The 21,970-nt window shown below is 37.3% G+C and overlaps 2 protein-coding genes across 2 annotated transcripts in view; one reads left to right on the plus strand and one right to left on the minus strand.

Annotated features, from left to right (window-relative positions):
- LOC122807952 (DNA topoisomerase 1-like) overlaps positions 1-11,779 on the minus strand; it is a 559,610-nt gene extending 547,831 nt beyond the window's left edge. Inside the window, exon 1 of the mRNA XM_044078985.1 lies at positions 11,636-11,779. Within this exon, the coding sequence (XP_043934920.1) occupies positions 11,636-11,736 (101 nt within the window). The 5' untranslated portion in view covers positions 11,737-11,779. The remainder of the gene's footprint in view (positions 1-11,635) is intronic.
- The window catches only part of MLYCD (malonyl-CoA decarboxylase), a 1,175,690-nt gene that overhangs the window by 912,525 nt on the left and 241,195 nt on the right, over positions 1-21,970 (plus strand). The gene's annotated exons all lie outside the window — the stretch shown is intronic.

Consider the following 21,970-nt stretch of genomic DNA (forward strand, 5'->3'; position numbering starts at 1 on the left):
GGTGCAGATGTGACTTACATACAGTGAATGGATTAGACATTTCTGGATGCAGTAGTGGATATACATGTGCATATAAAGTTGCATTACTATTTTAGAATTTCTCCTGAAATCACATTTTTGTTACTGAATATACAAAGCTAAAAAAAGTGTCCATTTTCCTTAATTGGAAGTCTGAATAGCAGTCACGGTCAATGGGAGACACCAAAATCCACATTGTGTCAGGCAAATTCAATTTCAAGAGACATGCAGAAATGTTTACCAAGAGATAAAATAAATGAAGGATCTAAAGAGACACGCAAAATGCTTACCAAGAGGATCTAAAGGAACAACGATGGGGGATTAAATAAGAACTTTTTGGCTGAAATAACTGTAGAAACTCTACAATGATATGGCAGATGGAAATCCAAAAGAGAGGGGGTAAGGGTGATATGGTTTGATTATTAGAATTCATGTGTAATATGTAAATACTTTTCTGATAATGTTCAAGAGTTAGCTGAAGAGAATATAGCAGTAGCTATAAATATGAAAACATAAAAACAACTAAAATCACCCAATCAAAAAGAAAAAAAATATATAGAAAATACATTTTGAAGGTGTAGAAAGGAAAGATTTAGAAGACATGCAAACTTTGGCATAATACTGTACAGGAATATATTCAAACTCCTTGACCAATGTGAATTCTTGGTTAAAAAGTTTTCACCAATGACATTGGTACAGGCAGGGCTGGTGTTAGCATTTTGGGGGCCCCCCAACAAATGTCAAACTGGGGACTCCCGAGATGCTTCCAGTTTAGGAATCACCATGTCACTGCCAGCCCTCCTAAGCAAGGTTTTATTTCATGTTGCAAACTGAGTAGTACTCACAGATTGAAATGAAGGTCCAAGCATCAGTCCTGAGGTTTCAAATGTACCAAGACTAGACAGGCACCATTTTTAAATACTACTGTTAGACCAGCCTGCTTCATCTTAACCAGGGGTTGGTGCGATTGCCACTCTGCCTTAAACTTGCATGAACGAGAAGACTACTTCCCCCAAAAAAAGTGTGTTCCCCTCTACTGGCTTTATATTGCCACTCTTCTCGATGTATGCGACCCCTTGCTTAGCTACAGATTTTGTCAAGCATATAAACTGTTTTAACATACCTGCATTTGAAAAGTGACATGCACACTGACTATTCCCCCCCGTCCCGCTCATCTACTGTTGGTGTTTAATTCTTGTTTCTCCACAGAGTCCCCTTTACCTCCCACTTAATTTCTGCTGCCAACTTATTTTTAACCTAGTCAAACAGTCTACAACAGTAGTACAGGTTTTTAGACTAGAAACCTAACCTACTAGTCTACAAGCATCTTTGGCATGCCTATTCTAACTTAACCTTTGTGCTCCTGTTTAAAAGCAAGTGGCTCATGAGATCTTCTTTGCTCCCCCCGATTGTTTTTTCTTCCTATGATGAGCCCTAGTGGTGCAACCTGTGACAATCTGGCTCAGTCCCCTCCCCTCCATTCCTACCCACCCCCAGATCAGCTAAATTTATTTTTACCCAGACCACACCCACCTTATCCACCAAGCCAATCAATCCCATAACTATTAACACAACTGTACACCAAACTCCTTTCATATAGAGACCATACACAAACATTCTAACCTCCTTTTCACTCATAATTATCACCTTGAACGTCTAGAATCCCACTTTTCACAAATTTACCTAAGCTCGCACATTAATTGTAAGTAAATTTTCTAGTCCATAAACAATCCACGCACACACCAACATGCTACCACTACACGGAATATTAGTTATACTTCTGTCTACAGCTGCACATTTTACAACCTACCACTTCTCAAGCTAACCATAAAAGTACATCCACCCACTCCCAAAAACACACCACCTTCAGAGAAATATCACCAGCTATCTTTAAGACCACCTTCTTCAAATCAAGTGAAACTCCAAATATCCCCCTTAGAAAAGCACCAAAAAACTTCTCACTCAAGTACCTCAAGCTTGTATCCAAATACCTTCACACTATAACAAACATATCCAACAAACTCATAAGTGGCAATATGCATTGTAATCCAGGTCCTTCCTACTCCCCCTCCACCCACCGTCAGACACAAAGTATACTAAACCTACCCTGCAAATTATCTGACCTGTTACTTCTAAACTTAAATCTCAGAAGTATTGCTGATAAGGTTCATGAGCTTCATGCTACCCTCTCCCTCTGCTCCCCTGATATAGCCATTTTAACAGAGACTTGGTTGAAACCACACATTGCCAATAGTGAAATAACACCTCCAGGATATAACATACTAACAGCAGACAGAAAAACAAAAAAAGAGGAGGAATATATAGTCATATTATTTAAGAACAACCTCATTCTACAACAGCTAAAATGTCAACATGACTCCTAACCCCAAGATACTACTGTCTAAATTACAAATCAACCCTAACAAGTACAAAACCATAATAGCCATTTATATCCCACCAGGTAATATTTCCACAATTGAGCACATACTCCAATCCATCTCAAGTATTAGCCATGAAACCATCATCGTGGGTGATCTAAACACTGGCTAACATGCAACTCACAAACCCCCAGTAATCATATCAACCTCTATGGTTTTACACAAATTATCCAGAACCCTACCAGAACAGACTCTATATTCTAGACTGCACCTTGACCAACAAACCCTCTCACTAACAAAACGCTGGCTGTCTTCCCAATAGTCTTAGTGACCACATACTCACCTACCTACCTACTTGGGTAAAACATTAACCCTACAAAACATATCATTTTTGCCAAATCCAGATTAAGAAAAAAACAACCCCCAAGAAATATATAACTGGACTCCGTCCCTAGATGATGCAGTCAAATATTTTAATCCTATCTTTCTTAACATTCTTAACAGAATGGCATCTCCCAGAATAGTCTGGCTTAAAGCTAACTATACCCTTAACTGAGATACAAAACCAGAACCCTCCTCAAGCTAAGACAAAAAACTTGGGCCTTATGGCATACTAACAAAACTCAACCTCATTACTTGGCATATAAAAAAATCAGAAATAAGATCAAAAATCAAATAAGACAAAAACATTATTACACCAATATACAACTGAAAAAAAAAGAGATCCACAAAAACTTTGCATCACAATCAAAAAAATCCTCCACCCTGGTCAAGACAACCCACACCCCCAATAGACTAAACAGCACTGAGACCATTGCAGAACATTTCAACAAGTACTTCGACATGATTCTATCTCTAACCAAGCATAACCGAAACCATCAAGCATCAACAACTAACATACAGTAGTAACCAAGACACTTTCTCATTCCAAACCATCTCCACTAAAGTCAGAGAAAAATTTCTAAGAAAACTCAAACCTACCACATTAGCAGCTGACAACCTACCTGCCGAATTTGGCTTCAGACTATCATAGCACTACTGCTGCACTTCTCAGCTTTACCAATACTATAAACCAGTTCAGAAATGAAGGGACAATAGGATCAGTCTTTCTAAATATGTCCAAGGCCTTTGACATTGTTTCTCACTGCAAGCTACTATCTGCCCTTGGAAATTTAAAACTTAGCCTGATTCAAGACTATTTAAAGATCATTTATCTGATTCATGGCTCTGCTCATGCAACAGCCCTTGCTAATTCTCAACAACTATAATCTCCTTCTCCTAAACTCAAAAACTATCCCTACAAGGGCATTACTAAGGCAACCACACACTCTTCCTCCTAACAACTTACAGCCTCTCCATTATTCTTAAGAATATTTCACTATCTATCCATTTCCTTATTCAACAACTTAGAAACACACTATACACAGACTATCTCCATTTCCTACACTGTACACGGACTATCTCCATTTCCTACGATATTCTCATCCTGACTTTCTTCCTCATTTTTTACCTTTCTATTGTCTACTTTTATGTAATGAAACTTTAAGTGACTAGACATAATCTCTAACTTAGCTGTATTTTCTAACTATATAAGCAGCCATATAATCAGTTATTTCAACACTCTACAACCAAAGGTAAGCCATGTGGCACACCAAGTAATTCTGAGCCTACCTAGACCTTGTCAAGCCTTTTGACACTATCCCCCACTCCGGCATCACTGACAAACTCACCCAGCTAGGTTTCAACCCTTATTTCATTAGATGGGTCACTGACAGAACACAGTCAAAATACACAAATTCACGTCCAACAGCAGACCTGTAACGAGTGGTGTTCCACAGGGATCAGTCCTGGGACCTCTAATGTTTGGAAACTACTTCTCCGAAGTACAAACAAAAACTAAAGGTCTGTGGCTGATGAAGTTTACTGATGACTGCAAAATGGGAGTGGTGATAGAATCTCCAAATGAGGTCAACATCCTACAAGAGGGTCTTAAACAAGTGACTGGAGCCAAAGTCATGGCCTTAAACTCAATGCAAAAAAAATGTATTATCATCCCTTTCAATAAGAGCAATGTTCCTGCTAACTACCACATCAATAGCAACAACCTAAGTACACAGAGTGGAAAGAAACCTGGGCACACAGGTTGACAGCAGTCTTATCTTTGATCACCATGTCTCCACAGTGGTAAGAGGGGCATTCTATATTGCTCATCTCATAAGTAAGGGTATTGCCTCCAGAAAAAAAGAAGTTATAACCTCCCTGTATTCTTCCATCATCAGACCAATAACTGAGTACAACACCCCTTTTGGTATGTACCTTTCCAAGCACCTGCAGCAACTGAAGAAACCACAAAGGTTCTGCACAAGGAAAATTCAAGGTCTTCTGCATCTGTCCTATGTGAATAGTCTGAAATCACTGTCTTCTGTTTTATACAGACTACTCAGAGGTGATCTTGCTTTACATAGAAAGCAATCTCTAACCCTACTTTATTGGAAATGCTGCATATTCTCAAGTCAAATGGTACAGAGGTTGTTTGTTCTAAAGACCTTAACCTGGTATGTGATATTAATAGATTTGTCTCCCAGAGGCTACCACACCTTTGGAACAGACTCCCACTTCATGTCAAATAGAGCACCTCATTGGCCCTCTTCAAACGCAATCTGGACAATTGGATGGAAAACCATAAATTCACCCTGGGGGGGGGGGGGGGATCCACCTGTGTCCCTCTTGATCACTAGCATTAGATGACAATCTTGGAAATAACTTGGCTAGGCTTATAAGGGCCCTAGGGCCATTAGCCTAGTAACTTCCTATGACCCTATGGACTTCACGTTCACCATATATTGAACAACTGTACCACTGTAACTGTAGATAAACTCCACTAGATCTACTTAATTACCATTGTTGATTGTAAGTACTGTAAAATAAGATACCCTGTTATGTATCTCACCATTATATATAAAAGATTTTTAATTTGTGTCGGTTTTCTTTATGAAATGCAACATTTATGTCTATATTTTCTTTATGTAATGTTACTATGTGGAGCTTTTCTCCCTGGGCCTCTGCTGAAAATGGGTACTGCCCAGTTGGACATTCCCAGTAAACAAATGTAAAATAAATACATACAATGCTCTTACAACAGGCCTATGTACCACACTATGTTGGCCCATCTCACAAACAGACATTTATAGTTATTGGAATTTAATTGCAACAATAATGCATTACAACTATGTGCAGGTCTTGACTTAGGTGAACTGGCACCCTAAGCCTACTGTTTCAGCCCCCCCCCCCCTACACATGCACACCATCCATACCTCATTTCTGTCTCCATCTTGGGATCCCTATGCTATCTATGCACATTACCTTTTTTATCTTTTCCCACACTTTGCTTTACTCTTAAGCTTTTTCAGTAAGTTGTAACTTTCTATGTGCTCTGATTTGCATTTTATTTATTTTTTTCTTTTTATACAACCTTTTCATCCAATCATGGCTTGAATAAAAATTATGATTAAGGAAAGAAATTCAGTGCTGCTGTTCATATTTAGTTTTCCTTGCATCCTTTCAACATACCTTTCCACACCAGTTAATAGCCATTTAGGAAATATCTCATATAAGCCAGGACTCCAGGAGCCACAGGGTTATAGATGCTCTGGGATGTATTTTAGAACATTTTCACAATCTAGTAATCCAAATGGTAGCTAAACAAAAATCACAACTAAGAAAAGAATTTCAGTCTTTTTTTTTTTTTTTTTAATTTCTTTCAAAGAAGACATTAGTTGTGCCCAAGGCTTAATATTCAAAGCTGACAAAATAGTAGCTCACAATAAACTAACAAGCCAGTTGTTGTAGGATACACAGACCCTGTCTGGGAATACTGCCTGCCTCCCTAACTTCCTAAAAAAGACAGTCACTGCCCATGAATCCCTCTGGTGTTAGATCAGGATAAAAGCAGAGATTCAAATTACCACACATTTCAAGTGACTGGGGGGTTACGGGGAGAGGAGGCAAACTATGCATGTCTGCAAAGGTAACCAGTTCTATACGTGCCTGATGTCGGATTGTGAGGAAAGTCAAAAAAATGATTACAGTACTCTATTGTTGCTGCTCCTAGACAGTACATTGCCCCTACACAAGCTACAGTAACCTTATTTGCACATCTCTGAGGTTTGTGAGAAAAGTAAAAGACGCAATGACCACACCGTCCCCAGCCCAAACACAAGCTATAATGACCTCCTGTGCAAACCTCTAAGGTTTGACTATGATGAAAATTAAAGTAATAACCACACAACCACCTCCACCCCCCCCCCAATAATCTTCTGTACACACACATCTGGACAGGGCTGGTTTTAGAATGGCTGCAGTTGAGAGCAAAAGGCATTATCAGCTTTAATCAAACAGGGTCATATCATAGCCCTACTCAGGTTAATTAGAAAGTTACATTTTTTCCTCCTAATTTTTCTCCAACCAGGAGCAGTTTTTGTGGGGCCCCCCACACAGTTAAGGATGATTAAGGGAGTCCCTTTAAATCCATTTATACAGTCTGGGGAGTGGGGGATACCAGAATCCTTGAAAATCTAAGTGTCTAAATCTTCTGTGATATATTTAAGAACTTATGAAAGTAAGACAGAGTTTTATACTTCATACTGTCAAAAAATTCACCTTGATTCAAAATGTGTTATTCTATTAATTTAATGAATTAGAGTAATATTTAAAATTATGTTCTTGATTTTGAGCCTTTAATATATATTTTTTTATTGCACTGAATACTTTAGCAAAGAAGTTGAAAGTTATAGTCTCTGGTGTTTTGCCAGTATTTGTAAAACTCCAAGAAAGAGAAAACCATCCCTGAAAACTGTGCTTCTTAAGGTTTGCACTGAGAGTGGTCACTGTTGGCTGCTGATTTCTCTACTGCTTATCTTGCTCATGCTCATCATCATCTTCTTCTTCATGCTATTAGGATCACATCACAACCCCGTTCAGGCTAAAGAGCAGAATCAAGAAATTAATACTTTTTTTCCTCCTCATTGTTCCCCAACCTGAAGTATACAGGATTGCTGTACTAGTGTTTACTGTTTTGACAGACATATTACAAAATATCACAATATGATAACTTGCTGTGGTTGGGGTCCCCCAGGAACAGGGGGTCCCCAGCAATGGGAGGATTCTCTGGTGCCTAAAGCTGGCTATGAGTACAGGTGTGTTAAGAGGACTACAAAACTACAAATAATGTCCAAAATGGACAATATAGCAATTATCAAGGCAGAAAAAAGATATATATACACAACATGAAAATAATAGCTAGTAGTTTGGACAATACTTGGGAAATTCAAATTTCTCTGAATCATGAAAACAGTAATCAGTAGTAGTTATCTATAGGAAGGAAGATGTAAATGATGCAAGTGTATTACCCAATTACATTACTAGATAGATCCCTATATGTTTTTTTTTCTAGATTAGTACTAGATGATCTGTAGGAACAGACGAGAGATTTGAAATGTATGCACCAGTATGGGTTCAAATGTGGGAGAAGAGGAATTCTGCCTTATATTTGACAGTGTTACAGAGAAAATGACTTTCGATCCAAAAATAATAGGCTTACAGACTTGTGGCAAGCTACAAAAAAGGCTGGTATAGCAGAAACAGCAATTACTGATGCATTATATACCTCATCCAGTGGCAAATTTATGATCTCAGAAGCATACTGAACTTAAGAATTTGACATTAAAAGGGGGGGGGCAAGGGTGTTTAGCTTCTCTTTTCCTGTAATCTTATGGATATAATAGGAAGAGAGAGTACCAAAATAAAGCCTGCCCAGTCTTGTCATTTACTTATATTTTAATGATTGCAAATAAGCCAGTAACCATTTCAGTGTTTTTAATCTAAAAAGTTGTAGTAATAGATGTTAGAAATATGAAATTCATACCTTATTGTATTAGGAGCAAGAGAATAATACTAAAGTTGACAGGAACAGAAATTGAGATTAATACCCTTTTGTAACTGTCAATGAAGGTCAGAAACCAAGTCTGCTGTGGAAAGCCACTGTGAGATTGGCGGTCATGACTATTGTCCTTGGTTAAAGGTGACAAAAGCCAAAGTGTATCCAACAAACCAATAGTGCTGACTTTGGGCAAAAGATCAGTGTATAAAGCATTTTGAAAGGCAGAAAAAACCCTTCCATCCTTTCCTTCTGTATATCTCACAGGAGAACTCCATTTAAACCACTGAAGGGGATTATGATATTCTTAGATTCTTTTAGCATGAACAAACTTACTATAACAATTTCCATGTCTTGTCCAAAAACATGAAAAGAAAAACAGAGTGGTGGGAGAGAGGCATAATAAAAAGCCTACTACTAATTAGAATAGAAAAAGATGCAGTTATATGGTTATACAACTAAGAGTATTTGTAAAAGAAAATAACCAGTATTAACTGTATACAAGATATTAAGAGACCAATAGTTAGATTTGGAGACAAAATTATTTGCATCAAATGTAGGTGTATGCATACTCCCTATGATATGCTCAACACAGATTATTAACAAGGCATATCTCTAATATATGGCTATGCCCTAATTAATAGGACACATCTCTAAAACATTACAATAAAACAGTAATATTCCCAGTGAAAGCCAACAATGTATTGCCCCATCTAGTAATTATAGGGGCTTCTAAACTGCATAACTAACTGAAGGCAGTGTTCTACTGAATAGTTCATGATATATATTGATTTGAAAGGAAATAACAGCAAAAGCAATCCCATTTTATGCAGATGGGCAAAAGAAACATTTTTGTGCTCCTCCCCCATCTAATTTATCTTTAGTTGTAAACAAAGTCTAAGCCTGCGAAGGAAAAACAAAACTTCCATATACTGATCCAGTACAAGACCTTAAGTGACAATCTTCCCAGTACAATCTTATAAATCTAAAATATAGAAATAATCTGTCAAACATACTAAACACATTTAAATCATTTTTGCAGGGGGTATCTTGCCTTCACCATGAATACATAAGTATGTAGAAACCAAGAAAGGGTGAAAATAGTACCTGTAGGATCAGTGATGTTTCACTGACCACATTTAGCAAGTAGCACAGTCGGAGGAAGCTGACTTCAAGGAAAGCAGATCAGTGACAGAGTGACCACTTACCTGTCAGACTCCTGTAAAACATTCTCCATGTGCTGCTCTCGATGCACAAATTAGCTGAACTAAATCAGGCCTGGTTTTCCTACTGCATGTGGTTACATACAAGTTTGCACAAGGGCAAATCACAGCTGACGTTTCCAGACTTATCCTGGCACTGTTCTTTACAATAGTAATCATTAGTCCTTTCCATAGCTTGGAAGTGTACTGCAGAATTACTGCAATATTTTTATTGTTTTTTTTTACAACAAAACACATTCAGCAAAAGCAATATTAGCATAAACATTCAAAGCAGTACTTTTTTAAAAACAATGACATATATATGACTTTGTTCTCTTGGTTGCACAAAAATAAAAGCTACTAGAAAGCAGAACACATTTTACTTTTCTCTGTTACTTTAAAGTTATCACCCCAGTGGTGTCAAACTCTTCCATACCCTATCTCTATAAAATCAATCACCATGTTATAACACATCTGTGTAGAATACAGTCTTAATGCCCCTAATTTCTGACCTTTCCATAACAGTGGTGACATCCAACCAACAGATCAGAGAGAGAGAGAGAGAGACAGAGCACTGAATACAGGACCTGCATCCTGGTTCATGGAATCAAAGCCATCTAAGAGTACAAAATACATACATATATAGCAAGCTTCAGCAAAAAATACTTAAAAGGAAAATTGCTGGAGGCAAGCTTTCCTACATCCCTAATGAGGCCCGATTTGTCCCCTCACACCTGTTAAAATAGTTGCACAATTCTAGACAAAGAGCAAACAAAATTGTTCTTAAAAAAAAAAAAAAAAAAAAAAAAAAAAAGGCACTACTTGCATAGCATTCAGCTTGGGGAAAAAAAAAAAAAAACTAAATTTTAGATTGCGTCCCACCTCTTCCCACCAAAGCCATACCACCATGGGCCACACCAAGTCACAGACAACAACAAATCAAAAACACACTGTGCCATATACTGCATGCTGTTCAATCATCGGGGATTTGGGGAACATAGCTGCAAGGAAATGATGTGTTCTCCAAGCCAGGGTATCACAGAGGACAAGGAAGATGGTCATGGTAACTTCTACCAAGTGAACAGGTGCACAGTACAAATACAGGGATGTAAATAAATGAAATAATTTCAACAGTGTCTGAATAAAGTTTTAACACAAGACAAACAAGGTACATATAATAGATTTAAATTTTTACTTATCAGGTACTCGTTTTCCTGTACCTAACTCCTGGCTCAAGTCTGGAGCTACTCAGCATATTTGAAGTTATGAGTTTATAGATAAGATATACAGATCATGTAAAACACGGAGCACAAATTTAATGGCGTATCATTTTGCCTCATGCAGCAGCAGCATGTGTTCTGCCTTGAAACAACTAAAATTAGATCGATATAAAGCTAGCAAAGAAGGTAACAGTGTTCAGAATGACTTTGTATTATCAGGTATCCAATTTAAAGCACTCAGACATAAGAATTGTAATACAAGTGCTGCATTTTAATCAATATATACAATATATAACATATGGGAAAGGGGTTGCATTGATGGGAAGGGGGACCATCATAGGAGTTTGGTGCATAAATCTGAAATTTTTGGCTACACCTTCATATAGTAAATATTCCAATGTACAAGTCCAAGTGACTAAGTGAAAGAAATTTGCACAGAAGTCATTTGAATGATCCTCCTACTAAACATTTTAATATAAAAGAGTAGAGAATCTGTTAAAGTGGTTACTACTGCGGACACCAAAATAGGTATATTTGTGATCAATCTGTGTACTCGTGTTTATGTTGATCTAATTTCAAAGTTCTTATTACCGTTCTGGAAGGAATGAAAATCCCTTTTCCCCTTTCTGCACAGAAGGTCAAAAGCAGATATCATGCAAATCTGACGTCTCAGCTTTCAGTTATATCTGCAAACATAGCAAATCTCTACCACTTCTTTCAAGTGTAAATGAGCAAGAGGTGGGAAGGGAAAGATGACAAAATGATCTGCCAAGAAAGACTTTCTAAAGTTAACATGCCCTTGACATTTTAGTAGCAGAAGTACATATTCACATAATTACTTGTGTGCAACAGTAAAATTTAATTATACCAGAAAAAAGTTACCCCTTTGAAGAGTCACTTGCAAGGTTTCCTTCAACATTTGACTCCTTTGATTTTTTTCTATCAGCTTTGCTCCTCGACTCCGATTTATCCTTTGCTCTCATTTTATTGATGTTCTTAGATCAGTCTGACAGATCACTTAATGGGTCTGAAAGAGAAATGCAAGAAACACATGTATACATTCCTTTCCAGAGAAACATCAGCTTCTGCTTTCCATTTAATGTAAAGGAAAGATTTTAATGAATTCAATGTCAAACTATGGTCATGTATTTCTTCATAGGCTTCCATCAACTAGCACAAGTTTAAAGCTATTATATCACCAAATACTTTAAAATTGCTTTACTTAATACAGTGTTCTTGCAGTCTGTGTTATGGCATGCCTTTCAATCTGTTCTGCTTTATTCACCAGTGGTACATATCATGTGTAGTTAATGCATTAATTATATGATCACCTACGAGCCATCAAAGAACTGCCTTGGAACATTTTAGCTTTAAGGGCAAAGCTTAGCCATTAGGTAATTATTCTAGTTCCCAAAGCATTTAAATTTGGCAGTGAAGATGTATTAGGCAGACAAAATACTAAATGCAGTTTTATGGCAATCACACTTCATTTTGAAGCAAAACCAGCATGAAGCCAAACCCAGTGAAACTTCACAAAGTGAATATTCTCTGTACTTCACTCATCTGATCAGTTTTCAAAAAAATAAAATGAATCATTCAGAGCACAATATTAAACAAAATAAAAGAACATTTTCAAAGGTAGTTTACTCAGCTGAGAACACAATTTCCAAGAGCACAAACCGAATATCAGGGGTGGCAATTGAAACTCTGATCTCCCTTAAATTCTCAGAAATTAACAGCCAAATTCCAAAATGAGTCTTCAGTGCTTAGGTGAACTGAGAATTTGGGCTGGGCTTCTCAACAGTCCCCAGGACTGCAAGCCTAGGAACTATGCCTTCACATAATCACACGCTATGGGTAATACCCAGCTTTGTTAGATCAAGGGTTTCGGTAATGACAACTGGATCATATGTTAATATGTCAGCAGGAAAAAAATCCTGGCCAGCAGAAGCTATTTAAGGTTACCTGATGGATTTGTTATTTTACATACTAGCCAATTAAATAATTACTTATTTACCCTTTTCAGCCATGATCTTAATCACAAAGGCGAAGGCAAATGCAATACATATCCAAAGTTTAGAGTAGCCAGTAAACCAGCATGATGCTCTAGAGAAGTGGGCAGAAATAAATACACAGATTAAACTTGGAGAGATGTGAAGGATACACAAAACTACACAGAAAGTTACCAAAAATGGGAAATGAACACAAGACCTAAACAACCCCCCCAAAAAAACAAAACAACCCCCCCAAAGAAATGACAACCACCACCCTTCACCTAACTTGACTTATTCTGTATTTCATACTCCATGAGGTCACCTAGATCGCAAGCTAACATCTGACTGTAAAACTGAAATGGCGGCCTGCAAATTTCAACTGTTGCCTTTGCTCTCTCTCTCTCTCTCTCTCTAGCAGAGCTGACTAAAAGCCTACTTTGGGTACAAAGCCCTTCAGGACTTTCCTGCCAGCAAACAGAGGGAGGCTGATCCCTGAAAGGATAATGTTAGAAATAAAAAAAATAGATGTCTACATTCTGGCATAAAAAAAATAATAATAAAAAAGGAGGATGGAGGGAGCAGCTACTGCAACAATGATCATTTGAACATGTATTGTTGTAAGTTCAACTTGCACAGCTTTACTATCTATGTTCTTCATACTGATCACTTTTGCAGTAACTTTAGCTATATGGGTAAATGACCATCACTAAACTACATTTGGGGGAAGGAAAGAGAAGGGTCCAGGAGCCCCTGGAGAACGATCTGAGCATTACATAAATCTAGACCTAGAAGGAATCAAGCTTATAATGCTTTGTAAAAGTACGTACAGAGGACCCAGGAGCAGCTTCTAGCATCCAACCCTTTCCAAAAAGCCATAGGAGAAGTCAAGGCCCTGGTAGAGTGGGCCTTGACCAAGCCTGAAATAGATTTGTCATGGTTCTCAATTCTTTTTAACTTCTCAATAAATGAACTGATCCAAAGATCTAAAAGATTTAGTTCTGTCAAAATAGTACTGGAGTTGTTTGCAAACATCCATGGTATGGAGTATACTCTCTCCCTCCAGAGAGATGGGTAGCTTCACTTAAAGTAAACTTGGATAACAGTGTAGGCAAAAAAGGAGGGTTAGTTCTCAAAGAAATCCTATCCCAATGAAAAATGAGGTAGGATTGACTCACTGTAAGAGCTTGCAACTCAGGTAACATTCTTGCAGAGGTCAGAGCAATCAATAAATATGTTTTCCATGTTAAGAACTTCGAGTCAACTAGACTATCTGGTTCAAATGGAGCAGACGTTAGCCTCTCGAACACAAAATTAAGATCCAAAGGAGGGGTCATCAGTTTACTTGGAGGCCTCTTATGCAAAACCCATTTGAAGAATATTTTGACATGAGACTGCCTTGAAGGAGAGGATCCATGGGCAGACACAGTAAAATAGTCAATAAATTAACCTTGATATAAGAATAAGAAATGCCATAGGATAAATCATACAAATATTGTACAACAAAAGAACTAGTCCTGAATGGGCGTTAGTCATGCTGTCGATATTAACTAGAAAACCTTTTCCATTCCATTGTATATGATTGTCTAGTAACATGCTTTTATGCTTCCATTAGTGCAAACTGCATATCCTCAGGAAACAGGTACCAAAGGAATTATGACCCTGTCATTAAGGCAGTCAACTAAAGATGATTGATGTAGAGGTGCGAATAGATCCAGTCTGTGAAGAAGCTTGTGGCAATTGTCCTTGGCCATTTCCAAAAAGAACCACTGTTGCCTAGGCCAGAAGGGAGTTGCCACAATGATCCAACCTGGACCCTGGATATTAGTAAACAGAGTAGAAAGGCATACAGGAACATTCCTGACTAAAGAAAAGTCATCTATCTTCCAGGCCTTCTTGCACAGAGTCCTGAAACAGAATTTTGACAATTAATATGCCACCCAAGAACAGTTGAACAGATAAACACAGGTAGGCTTACAAACCAAGCAGATATGTAGACACTTAATTTAATGTACCATATCAAGCAAACAGCCAACAAAATGGACAGTAAACTCTAGCGCCTCACCTATACCGCCTTCGAGAATAAAAGACCGGAAAACAGGCATTTTTATATAATATAAAAAATAATTGAACAATAAAAACATTAAAGAATCAAATTAAATATCTCCATTTACATTCCGTATTGAAACCTAAATAAATTAGTGTGCTGAACTTTAAAATGTAGATGTATTCCTTTTACAATTTATGTTTTAATGCAGCAGTATCACAATACTTAAAAAGGTATATGTTCTTGCCAGATGGATCCCCATGACACAATTTAGTGCTGTGCAACAGGACTGATTTCAAAAACTTTAATATCCCTGACGTGTTCTAACAGCCTTAATTTAAATGCTCTCTTGCTCTCACCTATATAAAACAAATTACAGGGGCATTCAAGTGTATCTGTAACACTTTCTGTATTAAAAGTACCTCTTCCACTTGGTTTAAAACTCACCACATTGATCTTAGAAAATAATTTGTAATAAACCCAAACCACCACCACATGGAAACGTACTGGGATTAGAGTGATTTTAACTAATAAAATTATTAGGCATCTGAAATTTGCTAAATACTAGCATATTTTTAAAACTTCTGCCCTGCTTATGCAAGATAAGGGGAACTTGATTCAAGATTGCAGAAAAAACAAGTAGCAGCAGGAAACCCCAATAATAATTTGACAAAATCTATTAACCTGTCACTAAACACAGTATGGGTTTAAACAAAATACAGCTTCTTTCTATCACTATATAGAACAGGCATATTATTTTCCCCTATTTCTTTAACCTTGAGCTTGAGAATTTCTACTTTTATCTTTTAACCCCAATTGTTGCCTTGCCCTACAAAGTGCATTATTCACTGCAGATCTAGGATAATCCCAAGATAATAACATATTAACAGTAGACTTTATTCCTTTAGAAAAATCAGCCTCATTATTAACACAACCTTCTTAAACAGAAAAATGCACCATAAGGCAAGGATGGTAAATGAGGCGGATGGCAGCTGGTACTGAAAAGGTATTGCCCACCATCCTCAAACCTTCTGTCTACAGATATGGAAACTTCCCCATTATTACAGCCCTTCAACTTAACATCCAAATACACAAGATCATGGCCCTACTGTAGTCCATCAAAAGATAAACTGAACCCATTTCTTTGTAAATCTACAAAATTTGCAATTTGGCCATGACAACCACAACAAACAAAATTTAAATCTATACAACAAAAACAATGTATAACAAAATTCTTAAAATCATGCTTATAAATGTACTCGGTTTCAAACAATTCCATTAACAGGTTCGCATACATGGGGGCAAAAGGTGCCCTATGGCTGTACCCTGCAACTGATGATATTGTTAAATTAAATTAAAAAAAAATATTATCCACACAAAATTGTACCAATTCAATAACATAACTAGAAAGGGGACTATTCTCTCAAAAATAATAAAAGGGCCCGAGTACTACAAACATGCTTAATTATGTACAAACACTTCATATCCAAAGAGAGCCAATATATATTCGTGTTTCATTTTAAACCATTTAACTTAGATAGAAAATCCAAAGTATCCCAAACATATGAAGGGAGTTTAAGAGCAGAGTACAAAAATTCATAAAGTAATGGACCAGTTCTATGTAAAAAAAAAATAATTATAGGCTTATACTATAGGGTGCCCAGGGGGGTTAAGAGAATCTAAGCATTTGGGGGAGTCAATAGAACATAGCCAAGCTACATCCTTTAATACCAAATTTTTTTCTAGGTCTTCCTTATTAAAATACCCCAATCTATATCCCTTATGCAACAGCTCTTCATAATTTCTCAAAGATCACAAATATACCTCCATAATGATTTCCTCATTCACTGTTCTGTCATTAAAGTTGTTCCAGGTAAATTTGTAAAAATTGTTCATAATGCATAACAGCCTTATTGCACTTGTCAGCAGGTTTAAAAAACAATTCCTTATGCATGCACAAGTCTTTCAAAGCTTCCCATTCATTTTTAGTCAAATTGTACTGTATCAAAGCTCCCTATATGTCTTTTTAGAATCAAAATTCAGCATTGCTGAAAAATGTTGCACCCCTTCACTATTAAACGGTGGTAAAAAAATACATTTAATATTGGCAGTGTCTAAAACAGTAAGCATCTACTTCAGATTCACCCCCCCCCACACCTCTGACAAACAAGAATAAAAACTATACTCTTCACTTTAATCAAAAGAATGCTCTACATCACAATAAACTACATTCTTAAGTGTCACATCTAGAAAAAATGTAATAAAAGCCAGACAAATTAACCACAGCATTATTGAAAGAATCATTAGAAAAGTCCCCTTGAGTCAAAAAATTAAAATAGCCAGTCATTACCATTTACCCCTCTTATTTGCTTTGAAACTCTCTCTGTGTTCGACAAATTATTATCTTCATCGTTAGTTCTACCTCTCCTTTTGTCATAAGAAAAGGATTGCTAACCATTTTTCTGTCAGTTCCCGAATTGTTGTTGGTATGAAACAACTTCTTGTGCTGGCAGAACAGTGGGAAAGACTGCATCAATCAATCTCCCATTCAGTTAATAAACCTGTTCTATTTGAAGAGGCAAATGAAACCCCCTGTGGTTTCAGACGTATGTTATTCTGGACCTTGCTACCTACCTGACTGACATGTCTCCTGATTCGCCTTCCAAAGGAAGGCTCTACCATAATAATCTCATACATGTTTTAATTTCATTTTCTTTCCATTTTCTTTCCATGCACCATATCCTTCTCAAAAGTTTTAAGTTTATTATTAATGTTAACTAAAAGGTTATCTAAATGGGAAGCAATGGAATGTATAATTAATTCTGAACATAAAAGTCATTAATATCTTCTTACAGCTTACTTATTGAGAGGGCTGTCTTAAAACAATGTTAATCCATTCAACAGAACACCAGTGAACTACAGCTGTCCATCTAGTTTGAAACCTTTTATTACCCTCATTGGATGAATTGAATGGTGTGGTGGGGCTCTTAAATGCTCTAAGTCCCCTAAGCTGTTTAATTGCTTTATAATATAAAAATGCCTGCTTTTTCTTGCCTTTTATACTCTTTAAAGGCAATATAGCCAAAGCCCTAGAGCTTATTGTCCATTGTTGTTAAAGTAAGTTTCCACATATCCACTTGTTTTGTTAGCCTACTTGTGTTGTTTTAATAGAATTATGACTGTTCAGAGATGAGACAAAGATCTCCTTTAAGAACCCCCACAGATGGATCAAATCTTGGAAGACACCCTGATCTAGTTTCCATTCATGAGGGTTTATATTGGTCCTGCTCAGCTTGTCTGTAGCACAATTTTCCTCTGATGGAATGTAGGATGCCTGTTAAGAGACTGTGCTGTCAAGCTAGATCCTGAGCTAACATGGCTAGTCTGCAAAGGAGGGTATGTCCTGGTTCCCCCTTGCTTGTTGATGTACCGCATTACTGTGGTGTTGTCTGCAACAACTTGAAGAGGTGCCAGGGACCAAATATGGATCAGGGACTTAAGTGCTTTGATCAAGGCAAGCATTTCCTTGGTATTTATGTGCTTTCATCTGTCGCTGGTTTTCCACATCCCTTGCACATTTATCCCTCCTGAAACTGCTCCCCAAGCAAATTCCGAAGCATCTGTGGTGACAGACTGCTCTGGAGCAGGTAGGGAGAAGGGGAGACCTGTATTTAAAGATATCTGTTGACCCCACTAAAAGATTTCTACTCGGACAAACCCCAGTAATGGTCTCTGAAAAGATAAAAGGTGTTGATGCTGGGACCAAAGAAATTTCAAATAAATCATTGCATACTTCTCAAGAGGAGTCTTGCTACGGGTATGAGAATCATAGATGCCACAAGACTCAAAAGCCTGTGGTAGTCCCTCACAGTCACTGAAGTCAAAAACCTTAGAACTAGATCTAAATAAAGATCTATTTTTTCCTGTGGAAAAAAAATCTCTCTGAAATGATGTGTCTAGTTGACATCTCAAGGAAACAATCCCATGTGAGCGAGTCAAGAAATTTTCAGTATTCTCTTGGGATCCCAGGTTGTGCAAGAGATCTGTCACCTAACAGAGAGATTACTGAAATTCTGAAAAAAGATTCTGCAGAGATAAGGTTATCTAAATACTGAAAAATGCGGATACCCTGTAGCCTGCAATGAGCTATAATTGGAACTAGACACATTGTCAACACTCTTGGTGCAGTGGATAGTATAAGGCAGAGAACTGGTAACATGACACAGACCCAAGAAACTAAACATTTGAAGTCTGGGTGAAAAGCCATGTGTGACAAGTATCTTTTAAGTCTAGTACTACCAGAAAACTTAGAAACTTGAAAGAGTAAGAAACAACACATTGTGAAGTGACATTTTGAATATAGGCACTATCCCAAACAGCTTTAGGAAAGTAAGATACTGAAGTGATCTTTGTTTGACATTAGGAACATCTCTGAATAAACCCCCTTTCCCACCTGTGAAGAAGGAACTGGTTCTTATCACTCCTTGAGTCAGCCTATGATGAACAGGTAAAAACAAGAGAGTCTGATCTGCAGGATGAGGAATGACCCCTTGGAAGGGAAGACTTTCCTCCCAATGCCATATGTACCCCTAAAGAGCCCATTTGTCGGAAACAAACTGTTGCCAAAGAGAAAAATGGAGATTCTGACTTTTTGGAAAAAAGGATCCAAGGTAGGAAAGCGTTATAAGGTCTCAAGTAATAATTCAAACTTGGATTGTCCATGGTTATGAAAAGTTTGAAACTTTTTTGCAATCCCTTTGCCACTTCTTAAATGTTTGCATAACTGAATTCCATTAAGGCTCTCTATTCTGTTTTTTTCTTTTGTTTAAAATTGGATATGGAGAACAATTCCCTTTGACAATTAAGAAAAGGAGGGCTGAAAATGCTTGGGGATTCCCTGAATCAGCTTGCCCCTTTCATTACACCTCTGTAGCAGAGGGCCAGACACCATTTCTTTCCAAGGGAGAATTTAAATTTTCCATTTTAACATTCCCAAGGATTCAATGAACACTATGTAGACTTCACGGAAAGCATATAAGGAGTTAACATGTGTGCATGGTGGTGGGCAGTGGTCCATGGCATGCAATACATATTTGTGCTGCGTACTACATTTAAGCTAGGTTTTGTGGCTGGCAACAGTGTTACCAGCCATGAAACTAAGTGAACACAGACAGCAAACTTGCTGAAACCAGAGCACCGACTGTCCATGGTTTTGCACGGACTGCCACAATGATCACCAGAGCGTCAGAGATCATTGTCAATCTCTAGTGAAAGACATCTGGACAAAAGCCAAAATAATGTGGGGACAATGACCCAGAAACAATGACACATTTGACATAGTGTACTCCCTACAGAAATATCTAAGATTACCAGGGCTTTGTGTTATGATACACATCCTGAAGCACGGGAAGTATTGAAATCAAACTCTCAACCTCTTAGAAAAAGACATTTGGACAAAGCCATACATAATGCGGGACAAATGCTCAATAGGGACATTTGTGAAATATTTCTCTTACATATATAGTTTTATATATATATATATAGTTGAAAGTTGATAGAACATTCATGCTAATGTAAAACGGAAAGATCATAAAGTTTGAAAAATCAAATGTCTCATTTTCTGACTTCAATCCACAATGACAGATAAATGATTTGCCAGAATACCAAATTTTCAGGAAGAAAAGATATAAAATGAGACAAAAATGTGGACATTCTGCATAAAGCTGGACAGGTGAGAGATATGAACTGAAATGTATGTAATATTCAGTCACATCAGTCCTGAGATCATAACGGTGATATGGCAGAAAGCAACACATTTGAAAAGGAATATATCTGGATGTCCTGTGAATATCTGGACAGTTCAGAGGTATGCCTGCAAAGTATATGGTCCAAACAGTACAGGAGTGTTATCTCCAGTGCAGAGTGTTGTGATATTCCATTCCTGACATTCTGTACTGAAGTCGTAAAAATATTCTGTAATGGTCCATGGTCTGCCCATGCAAAATAAACACTCGGGGGAAGGGTGTGTAATGAATAGGGCCATACAGATGAATTATAGGAATTAACACAGAGAAAGAGGACAGGTGAAACAACCTAATGTACAACAGATGAGGGCATGTCAATGGAAGATGGTTCAGCAACAGTAACTGCATATCTATACTGTACAGTAGGGGGCTGCAGAGTGAAAACTATTTGACAGTCACACAAGTTGACATTACAAGCGGGAGGATGGCTATGTGAGCTGAGCATCCTTAAATGAATAATGCAGAGGACATCTATCAGGGATCTGACATGTAATTGGGGTAGGGTGTATAAAGCTGTGCAAACTGATTTGCCAGCATAAGAGTACAATCTCAGCAGAGGTCTGCAGAAATTGGGACACACTACAGGTTTAAATAACATTAATTTGAAATGTGCCCTGAAGTGGAATAACTGACTTCTCTACTTCCCTTATATTTCCTGGCTACCTTGCATGTTTATTCATGAATCTGACTACCATTCTAGGTGAATGCTACACTGACATAATATAACAGGGCAGAACGCTTGCTATTGGTGGTTACTAATTTTATTGCCCTTTTCTTAATGTTTATATTTTTTTGCTAATATTGTGGAATCATTTTCTGAAGAAGTTCTTCTACAATAAAAAATGAAAGCACGCTCAAACATCACAACACACACATATACATACACACACGCAAACACACACACATATATATATATATATATATACATATACACACATATATATATATATATATATATATATATATATATATGTATATATATATACACATATACATATATACACACATATATATATATATATATATATATATACACACACACATAAAAACTTCCTCCGCTAAATCATAACATAAAAATGAAGAGTAAGTATAAGCCTCATTAAAAATTTCGCAGTCCAAGCTTTTTACCTTAAATTCTACTATCCCCATCCATAATGAGTATGCATTTGAAATGTCAGGGAAACTATCAACCACCAAATGGGCAAGGTCTTTTTTCTGTATAAGGAAGCCTGGAAAGAAGTATTAAAAGGAATGCACTGGGAGGTCTGGTAAAGGATGGTCACAGCAATACCATGATATACTTGGTGCGGTACTTACAATGTGGTTTGACGTACAGCAGGTCTCGTTCTTAAACCAATTTTTTTTTTTTGGAAAT

The sequence above is a fragment of the Protopterus annectens genome, chromosome 8.part0 (genome assembly GCF_019279795.1).
Source record: "Protopterus annectens isolate FY-2018-M chromosome 8.part0, PAN1.0, whole genome shotgun sequence".
NCBI classification, from domain to species: Eukaryota; Metazoa; Chordata; order Ceratodontiformes; family Protopteridae; genus Protopterus; species Protopterus annectens.